This window comes from Pectinophora gossypiella, chromosome 5 (genome assembly GCF_024362695.1).
Source record: "Pectinophora gossypiella chromosome 5, ilPecGoss1.1, whole genome shotgun sequence".
NCBI lineage: Eukaryota > Metazoa > Arthropoda > Insecta > Lepidoptera > Gelechiidae > Pectinophora > Pectinophora gossypiella.
In genome coordinates, this window is record NC_065408.1 from 5,220,970 (window position 1) to 5,231,971 (window position 11,002).

The window sequence follows — 11,002 nt, forward strand, 5'->3', positions numbered from 1 at the left end:
GCATATGCGGACTATAACGAATACTACTACGTATGCAACGGCAACTCTCCGCTCCCCATCAGCGGCTGAGCTAGGTTTACCTCATATTCCCCCCCCCCCCAACGTCCCCCCGCCCCGCCCCGTCTTATTTTTGTCTTCGTAAGGGCGTCAGACGTCACACATACGCACGCGCGCACGCACACAAATGCGCATGTACGATAACTTCATTGTGTAGTGTGTGATGAGTAAAACGAGATGTTTTGTATGAAGTGTCCGGGGTGTGGTGTTAGTGGCACTGTATCTCATACTGAGGGGGATGATTCCGAGTTAATATCATGTAGATGAAAATGAAAATACACTTCTCATCAAAAAAATCGAAACACTTCCGTTTTCATTGTTTCTGTCCGAATTTAACACAAAAAAGAATTCATACGATGAAAAAAAATACATAAATGTATAGCTGGCAGTTTGGCCATTACAGTAATAAGCGAAAATTCTAATTTCAAAATTAGAATTTCATTTGTTTATCTTATAAACGAAATGAATCACTGTTTTGAGACAAATGTGTGTTTAGGGTTGGAGTACATTTAGCGTTTAAAAACTAAAAATTGGCGCCTATCCTTAAACTTTTTGTTTTTTATTTCAATACTGTGACTTTGGGACGTCTGAAAAAAGGTTTTTTTTCTAAAACGTATGGATACTTCGCCCACAGAAGCCGCCCAAGTTGTGGCATTGCTGGATTCTGGCCTTAGTCAGCGTGTTGTGGCTGCAAGACTGCATCTAAGCCTGTCATCTGTTCATAGAGTCTATAAACGTTATCGGGAGACTGGTTTGTTCACGCGCCGTTCAGGATCTGGCAGGAATCGGGTCACTTCTGAGCGAGATGATCGATTTATTGTAACAACTTCTTTAAGAAATCGACGCCTTAACGCTTTTCAACTGCAGCAGCGGCTTCGTGTTGTACGAAGGGTGGCTGTTAGTGACTCTACAATTAGAAGAAGGTTGAAGGATCGTGGACTGGTACCGCATAAGCCAGCAAATGGGCCGAAATTAACTGCAGACCATCGAAGAGCGCGCCTTAACTTTGCACGTGAGCACCTAAATTGGTCATACCTACAGTGGAGCAAAGTTCTCTTTTCTGATGAGTGTAAAATTATGCTGTATGGTAACGACGGAAGGAACAAGGTCTACAGAAGAGACGGAGAACGCTATGCATAATGCTGCATTGAAGAAAATGTCAGCTATGGTGGCGGTTCGTGGACGGTTTGGGGAGGAATCAGCGCCGACGGTAAGACAGAGCTTGCTTTCGTGTCTGTTTCTTGTTTCTTGTCTGGGCCACGTCTGCCTGCACTAAACTGTCATCGGTACGTCGAAGAGTGTCTCGAGCCTCATGTGATGCCCTATGCACATTTTATTGGCAACGGCTTCATATTCATGCACGACAATGCTAGGGCTCACACCGCGGGCGTCGTACGAGATTATCTTAACGAAGTCGATATCTCTATTATGGAATGGCCAGCAAGAAGCCCGGACATGAATCCCATTGAACATCTGTGGGATGAATTAAAGAGACGAATTCGAGCAAGAGATCCTGCCCCAGAAACACTTAGCCAGCTGCAAGATGCAATCCAAGAGGAATGGGACAATATACCACAGCATGTGATCGTGACTCTCATCCGATCGATGAAGAACCGTATGGAAGCAGTAATTAGAGCTCGGGGAGGGAATACAAGTTATTAAATAAACGTTTTTTAGCTTTTTTTTTCATTTACGTGTGTTGTTTTATCCATTTCCTTTATACTCCATACGGAATAAAAATGACTCATTTAACAAAATACGAAACCTATGAAAAATTCATTTAAATTTAGAACATTAACATTAAGATTTGATAAGCTCATATTACTCACTATTAAACGACATTTAACAATTATTCCTAAATGTACACATTTTTCTGATAATCCTGACAAAACGTAAACTTGCAAGGTGTTTCGATTTTTTTGATGAGAAGTGTATTTTTAACAAACACTATCATTTTCGTGAGTTTTGCGACGGTTCACGACTATATCACAATTGGGGTCGTCATAAGTCCATCCATTGCAAGATTAACAAATACATAAATACGTAACTCATTGTTAGAAGTTAAAATGTATTTATTTGTCACACCCCGGCACCGAACTTGCACCAATAAGTTACTAGTTTATCTCAAGTGCAGTTTTCACACAATTGGTTCGACCATTATAAATGGCCACCTATAACGTTGGTCTAACAGAAACCTCAGAGTACTTGAACTAAGTACTCATGCGTCACCGAGCTGTCGTGACCTTGTGTTGTTTGCCACAGGTGGTTACGACGGCACGTCGTTCCTGGACATCGTGGACGTGTACGACCCGGCCACCAACACGTGGACCAGCGGCACGCCGCTGACGTCCGTGCGCTCGGGACACGCCTCCGCCGTGTGCTACCAGCACGTGACGCCGCACTCCGACAACAGAGAACAAACACCCACGGTCATCAAGAAGCTAGGCAAGCGACCCTCCGCGCCCGGCCCGGGCCCCTCCAACGCCTCGGGTACACCTAGAAACGACGACATACCAATGGCGAACAATATCATAGGCACATTATCAAATACCCGAGTATGCTTATAGCATAAGTGATAGTAGACATTCCTTTTCCAATTATTGTGAGCGGTTGTGTATTTGAAAGATTATGTTCAAGTCCGTAGTCAGGAGACCCAGGTTTGTTATGAGACCGGTTATTTGACCGATTTTGTTTCGTCATGGACATAATGCCACATTTTATAACTACCCACCATATTCTACTAGTTTAAATGTATTTTTCGTAAAAGACCCTGCTACGGACAAACGATTGACGAAATAAAACATAACAAGACATCACGCCTATGTCCCCAAAGGGGTAGGTGGAGGTGTATAGCATAAAAATATGCAATAAAACATGATTGGTTAAATTTAGTTTCTCATAAGTTGACTTTGCTGTAATTTATGTAATAACCTAAATAAGGCCTAGTCCTACACGTAGTGGGGAAATATACCTCTCTAATCACGCCATTATCATTCCGTCTACATCTTTTATGAGATATATTCTGTAAATGTTTTATTTCGTTATACAGTGTGCAATACAGTAGACAACTTCATTGCATAGACGCAACATACGTTTCAGTCCATTTTATAATGCTCGAGTGTCATAAACAGGTGAACAAGAATAGTGATAAGTAGCCATATGAAATGTTAATTGTATTTTTAAGCAAATAGGTAATTTAAATTGTAGATAAATATATATATTTGATAAGTGATCAGTTCATTTGAGGTGCTATTCAAATAAATGGCAATTAATGTTATTTGTGCATGTTTACAATTTAGATAAGTTTATAATTTTGTATTTTATACGTATTCCATTGGTTTTGTATGTATTTTTTACATATTGCATGTATGTGTATCAACGTTTTGTATATGAAGTACATGTGTCGTATTCCCCAGCCGTTGCTACTCGAATTTATGTTTGGCCAGACCGTAAGACAATAACTGCCAATAATTTGTATAGTCGATTTGTTGTGCTGTATTGAAGCTATTTAGCGTGATTTTATATAGGAAAATTGTAAATATTAGTGAGAAAGGATTATTTATTACTCATAAGGACAAATAAAGACTGTTACGGGAATAATCAGTTAGTTTTATTTTATTCTATGAAAATACAGATAACACCATAATCCGTATTTCTGTTTCGTAGCTGCATTTTAAACAAATATATTATTAATATATTACCTTTGCAACTTTTACACAATATTATGTACAAAAAATGTCGACAAAATAGAAACGTTAAGTACAAAGTAAAAAATGTTTCAGTGCCTCTATCCACCGCGGCACGACAATATCTGGAGACATAACTTATAACGTAATGTGATATGCTTATGCATATTTCTTTCTATACAAATATGTACAAGTCAATAATAATTCAGCGACTGCACAGCGACGTTGAACACTAAATTGACCCCTCTTATATAATTTAAATCTGCTTACATAATATACTACTTCTTTACTTTCCTACGTCTTCTTACAAATATTCTCACGTCAGGCACATCGTCGTCATTTCGTGGTTCAATCCCATTCGACACTGAAGATTGATCAACAGAGGAGGTATCATCCCTTAGGATCCCATTTTCACTAGATGTACAACTGGACTCTATCTCTGTTTCTAACACTAAATGTTTCTTATACGGCGTAGAAGTGGCTAAAGCAGAAGAAACATTTTGCACTTTAGTCACTAATTTACTCGTTGGAGCTTTGATTGGTTGAGTATTTTCAATACTACCAGCTATTTTACTACATATATTTGGTTCAATACTGTCTATTCGAGGTTGAACCCCTGTTGATATAATAACTGTTTTCACGACATCTGGTTCTTTGGCAATGACCTCTGTATTTAAAAACAAGTCCTGTGTAGTTTCTTTAACAGAAACACAAACCTCATTTTCATCAGGTACCTCCCGGTTTAGAGTTAATTGTTTACTTGTTTCAGGTATTCCTTCAGGTACATAAGGTGTTGTCCCAGTTTTAGTAGTTTCTACAGGTTTTGAAATCACTTCAGGCACCTGAAGTGTTGCCACAAGTTTTGTACCATTTTCTGTCTCTGGGACATCCTGGGCTTTCGCTAAAGCCTTCACATTGACGTCGTCTGCATCTTGCGCATCTTCAAATATGGGTACATATTTAATTGTAGGCTCAGTCTGTGTCTGGACTAAGGCCACTCCTAAATCTTCAGGTGTTATTAGGCTACTGCTTTCCCCAAACAAGTCCGTAAACTTAGCTTTCCTCTCTTGAACTTTATGTTCTCTTTCTTTCTTAACTTTAGTTTTCTTTTCAGGCACCTTTTCTTTTTCAACAGCATTTTTTGTTTCTTCAGATTTTTCCCGTTTCTTTTTCTGGGATTTCTTTTTGGTTTTCTTGATCTTTATATCTGGGCATATTTCAGTTTTATCTATTAACGGTATTTTTTCTATATTATCTTGACTAACTATAATGTCAGTCTTATGTTTTTTCAACGTTTCCTCATTTTCCTCAGGTTTTTCTATGACACTCACTGACTTCTCTCTGCTATTTTCAGGCTGCTCTTTTAAGACTACTTTCGGTTTTTGTACATCTATGTTATCGCTGGTTTCATCACTTAATGCTAAATCTCCTTCGATTATTTCTCTCGTGGACATTTTGCGTCTTGTTCTCAATTTTGCTTGATGAGTCTGCTTTGTTTCGTTGTCAGCACTAGCATCTTTGGATTTATTATCTTGAGAATTCACATCATCTGTACCAAAAGTTTTATCAACATCAAGTTTAGATTTATGTACTTTAATTGTTGTATCTGCACCACATGCAGTCTGCAACTGTTGAAGCAGTATTCCTAATGGGTTAGGTATATATTTTTCATCTTTATCTGGTTTCTTAACTTTCGGAATTTTGTATTTCGCTACTAGAGATTTTGATTGGTTTTCCATATTAGCACTGTCTTCTTTTCGTTCATCCTGCACCATATTAGACTCGAGTTTTATATGTTCTTGCATCTTATTAGATTCAAGTCTTATATTTTCTTGATTAAGTCTTTCATTTTCGTAATCTTGGAAAAAGCTTTCAGTGACATAGTCAGTAATGGGACCCACGTTACTCCCAGATTCCGTTGACATATTGGAAACTGGATTATCTATGTCCATGTATAAGTCACGCACTGTTTCATCCGTGTAATGTGGAGGTATTTGTAAAGCTTCGGGGACATCCACGCGGGGGATGTCCCACGTTGACGTGTCTATGACTTTTAAGTCAATATTTCCACTGTCTGCAGCCAATAATGTAACTTTGTGTCCCTCTGGTTTCTTGATATATCTTTTACTTGTAAACCTTGGATCTTCGAGCTTTATTTCGGCTGTGCTCATGATTTCTGAAATTGAAATATTGGAATTAGTTACAAATAAAATTATTATTAAAAAACTCAATGATCATCATCTGTTAGTTTACGGCAATTACCTTTCACTGGATGGGCAGATAGCACATCTGGATGTGTATAGTCAGGTGATTGGCAAGACGTTTGTTGCAAATGATCCGAAAATTCTGGCATCCGTTTGTCTTCTATAGTTTGATAATCTTTTTGCCGCCTAACTTCTTCTTCAGCGGGTTTGGTAGAAGAATCTGTTCTAACACGTTTTGGTGCTGGCTCCTCATAATCCGCCGACAATTTATGTTTGGCGGGGACTCTCTCTTCGCGGTTTCTATATCGTTCATCATTTGGATCATCTTTTTCATAATTAACACGCCTATCGCGGTACCTGCGTTGGGTATCGTACTTTTCCACTGGCGGACTTTCTAATACTCTGTGCCTTGCATATTCTTGTCTTTGGTATGGATCATCCAAATAGTCACGTTGTGATCGGCGACTCCTTTCTGGACTATAATATCTCTTATGCCTCTGAGTACTATCATATCTATCTCTAGTGCTTCTATACTTGTCACTATGTCTGTGTGACTTGCCCTTATAGTAGGTTTCTCTAGAAGACTCATGGTAACTGGAGTATTTTTCGTCAATACCTGACGTTTCTGATATTTTGTGACTGTGTCTGTCGGGATGTCTTCTGCTTTTATCATCTCTTGCTGGCCATTCCTTTTTATTATTAATATCTTCACCAGAGCAATTAGCTTCATACTCTTCATCTGAACTGAAGTTGGCGTGTTTACTGAAATTATATAAAATTGTATGCATATTTTGCTTAGGAACAAAAATATTGTTATAATATAATATTAGATGTTTATATTTCTCTCACCTTGCAACTGGCATAGATTTTCGTCTGTTCCTAAGAGACTGAGGCCTTTTGCCCTTGATATTTTCTTTGCTTTCACTACTCTTGCCAAAGGATTCTTTCCCTAATTTGCTATCAATTTTGTTTGCTTCTTCAATCTGACCACTTGAAACAGTGTCTACTGAAGGCAGGCGTTTGTCTTCATTTCTGCAACAATTATTATTCACCACATAAAAATTGATTAGATAACATTTGATTTTCATAACAAATCAAAAAAGGCTGTTGTATATTAAAACTTGTGTCGTTAATCTAAGAGTTGTTAATCCCTAGTAAAAATGTTAACTTCTTTATAGACTTGTCATGTGGATGGTACTTGTATCAACAACATTAGTTACGCAGACGATATTTACAGTTAATTCTAGTACTTGTTAGAACCTGCTTCCGCAGCGCGACGTGGTCCGGTATTTTTTTAGCAAATATAAGTATATAATTAATGATTAACAGACTTGTGGATAATTAACAGAAGCAAATGAATCCGTTAACAATTTTTAAAGTGAACAGGTTATCTGTTTAAGAATCATGACTATGGCAGAGCCACTATCATGTAAGGCTTTTAGTTTATATTATCTGGTTGACCAATCCTTTGCCTAAGGGATAGGTACACAAAAGCACCTATGAAGCTGGCATGATCAATCAGGGTGTTCAAAGCCTCGTTAATTAGAATAAAAAAAAACATGATTAACGATCTTGTGCCCAGGTATGGTTAAACAACAGTAGACACAAAACAGTTCTTAAAATACTTATTTGTCATAAAACCAGCATAAACTTACTTGTCTCTTTCTAACTCATATTTTTTAATTTCCTGGTAGTCATTGCTCTTATTTGGTTTTCCCGCGTCAACCTCAGTTTCTTTTCGTAATTTCCGATTGTTAGATCTGTCTCTAACCATATTTCTTCTTAACATTGCTATACTTTTATTTGAGTTCTGTATAGAATTGAGAACCATTGTATCTTTTCTGAAAAACAAAAAGATTATGTTCTAAAACAAATAATGATAATTATGAAAGTTTTTTTAATACATAAGTAATGGTTCTGATTCCTGTATACACTATATAATTTTGTTTTAAGTTATACCTGTCATTTTCTTACCCGCTGAACAAGAAAGGGATGGGTAATCAACAGGCATAAAATTTATGGAACACACATGAATTTTCGGCAGAAATTTATAATAACCCGACAGAATTAAGTTGACAACACACTTCACGAGTTGCATATGAGCGAGATGCCTATTTTATTCACCCGGGTTATTCATTCTTTTTAAAATTAACAGTTGTCAATCATCCATCCCTGTCCTTTTCGGCAGACAAGAAAATAACTAACTTAAAAAAAATTATGATGTGTCTGCAGGAATCAGGGCCATTATAGGCTTATAATTTATAGGCTTATTATTTTTGACCACAATCTCGTGATGGTGATATTGTAATGTGTAATTATGTGCAATACCCAAAGGGTTCATAACTTGTTGTTCGCCCTGTTGTGTCTGCTATTTTAGGGATTACAGGTGTGAGTTGTCTATATATGAGGTTTATCCTCATAAGGCCCAAATTTCCGGACACAATAGTTACATTTTAATAGACATCTGTGCCTTACAATCACCAACAAAAGTTGGATATTTTATTAGACTTTGAGTAAAAGATGTGGACAGATTGCCTTGCAGTGGGATGAAGGAGTTTAATAATGATGAAATAATTACTTTATTTGCAGTGCATAAACACTTACTCCATATTGAGGTTAGTAATAATCTGCGTCTTCCTCTCAATTTCCGCCCGGGAAGTTTTCAGTAGTGAAGAGAAGTTTATCTCCATTATTTTAAATTCTGATGTTAATTTATCATAATCCTGTAAAATATTCTACAATATCAATGAGATCAATTCACAGCCAACTGCACATAAGGAAAAAAAATTTTCTTTAAAAAAAAAACACATTATTCTGTTCCTATTTCAATTCCATTATAACAATAACAATACTGACACCTATAACACTGGGAAGGGATTCATGTATGGTTACATATAAGTCTGTAGTCACTAACTAAACTACTAACATAATGAAGAACAAAAATACAAAGAGTTATTCAGTGAGTATTCCAAGAATAAAGTATTAAAAATGTATACATTTTTAAATAGTGACAAAGAATTGATTGTAGAATGATTTCTAATATGAAATCAAACTATTGTGGTGTTGCCTTCAACCTTTTAAGAAACTAGAAAAGAAACCCAAAATGAATGATGAAAATAGCTTCAGCAGCTAATAAATAATTAGTACATTAATAAATTGTTACTTTTATAACCAAGTTATTGAGGATGCCTCATATATGCTGGTTGTTTATACAGCAAAAAACATTTTTTACAGGAAACTGAAACAAGATTCTATAGCCAATTGTAGTAATACTTACTTTCTGTAGCTTGGCCAGGGACGTGGAATATTCTTCAACTTTGAACTTGAGCTGTTTGTTTTCATTTCGCAGCTAAAACAATATAAAACATTCAGTGAGGGTAGGTAACTAAATTTCTTGAAATTAGATACTTTGTCCAACTAGTCCATCAATTGACTGCTGTATGAGCTTGGAAACGATTAACATATTAGATACAACTAATGATTAACAATTACTAAAACAAATAATATTAGGTTACAAAAATGTTATCAAAACTGACAGTAATATTTGGCGCTAAAACGCCATTCTACAATAGTACCTCTTCAATCACATTTAAGTCGTTGTAATTTTCCAAGTCGTCATATATGACGACATCATCCATTATGAATATAATAAGATAATACTACAATTAAACGATTCCTATCAAATTACGAATATATATAAATAAGAAAATCACAAAACTGCAAGTTCTACGCGTTCTTCTACCAAAATTTTGACAATTTTGACATTGAATTTGACATATCGGGGTCGGGGTTGCCATGTTTCATTTTTTTTTTACTACCAATTTATTAGGGGTCCATTAGACGATCGTATCATCAGTATCATGAGTTGATTGACGAATCACCAAAGAAATCATATACTTCGTTTACACAACAACTATAACATTCTATAAGAAACTTATTGTATGATACATTGATTTACTACTATCGTATCGTACAGAACATGAAAGCTCAAAAAGTGGGACGAAAAATTCTTGCTTTAATTAATAGCTGTATTAATAGCGTAGCTGCAAAAACTATCCCTAGTGCGCGCGCGATTAGCCTGCCAACAGTCAACAAAGAGAAGAACGTGTTAAAAAATTGCATAGAAAGGGCAAGTAGTACACTTTCCAGGTTACTTTCCCCAAAAAAAAAATATAGATGGGTGTACACATTTAACATGATGATCACCTATCAGCTTGGGTATATCATTATTCAAAAATATAATGTAATAGCATAGGCACGTATAAAAATAATTGTTGTTTGACATTTGAATCAGCTTCTGTTTATTTTGATCTGAATAATAATGGGTGGAAGACAAGGATCAAGTATTTAGTGGAAGATGTGTTGTGCCTGGATGTAATAATGAAAGTCATCATTCATTTATACCCAAAAAGAAAGATAAAATATACATGTCTGTTATCCATGAAATTAGAAGGCTACGGCGAAAGTCCCTTTTTGATTGAATTGATTGACGCTTGTAGGTTCGTCTACTGGACACTAACCCTACTCGCCATTCAAGAAAAAAAAACGATAGTGTGTGACAGGTCTTTGTGTGTGACCATGTGTGACATTGACAACATCATTCATTCATTTAGAAATAACATTCATTCTTCGTTCATGTTTTTCTTCGTCCCTCACGCTCACACCCTCTCGCGCCTTTACCACCTAATAAGCCAGCGTTCACACAATTTTATAATACTTGTTAAAGCGCCCCATTTCTGTCGCCTTCAGCACTGCACAATAAATCTGTACAAATTCAATATATTAACTATTAGGTAGGAAACATGTCAGAGTTGTAATAATAAGCAAGGATGGATGTGGATGTGACTTTTGTTTAACTAGAAGGTTGAGACTTGAGAATGATTTTGTATTTAGAGTTGGTAGTGTAAGTAAATACTGATACCTATAAGTCATGGGAATAAATGGGAAACTATTTGTTCATGTTCGTCACATGACTTAAAAAATATTATATTGATGTGAACTGGGCTTTACCTTCGTAACTTCCCTCCCCTCTCAAAACATACTCCCCGCTTGCTC

General features: G+C 36.4%; 2 protein-coding genes across 4 annotated transcripts in view; one reads left to right on the forward strand and one right to left on the reverse strand.

The window, feature by feature from the left end:
- The window catches only part of LOC126366590 (kelch-like ECH-associated protein 1B), a 54,104-nt gene extending 50,447 nt beyond the window's left edge, over positions 1 to 3,657 (forward strand). For both annotated transcript variants that reach the window (XM_050009751.1, XM_050009750.1), the window contains exon 12: positions 2,320 to 3,657. In XM_050009751.1, the coding sequence (XP_049865708.1) occupies positions 2,320 to 2,624 (305 nt within the window). In that variant the 3' untranslated portion in view covers positions 2,625 to 3,657. The remainder of the gene's footprint in view (positions 1 to 2,319) is intronic.
- On the reverse strand, positions 3,655 to 9,681 carry LOC126366580 (uncharacterized protein DDB_G0283697-like). Of its 2 annotated transcripts, none has more exons than XM_050009729.1 (7): positions 9,523 to 9,681; positions 9,225 to 9,296; positions 8,552 to 8,670; positions 7,603 to 7,788; positions 6,797 to 6,979; positions 6,006 to 6,709; positions 3,655 to 5,919 (listed from the first exon to the last, which is right to left on the reverse strand). In XM_050009729.1, exons 1-7 carry the CDS (start codon positions 9,583 to 9,585, stop codon positions 4,022 to 4,024), a joined length of 3,225 nt encoding a protein of 1,074 aa, XP_049865686.1. In that variant the 5' UTR covers positions 9,586 to 9,681; the 3' UTR covers positions 3,655 to 4,021. The 2 variants fall into 2 exon arrangements, with proteins under 2 accessions (XP_049865686.1, XP_049865685.1); XM_050009728.1 differs by having other exon boundaries at positions 8,552 to 8,682.
- Between the last annotated feature and the right edge of the window lie 1,321 nt (positions 9,682 to 11,002).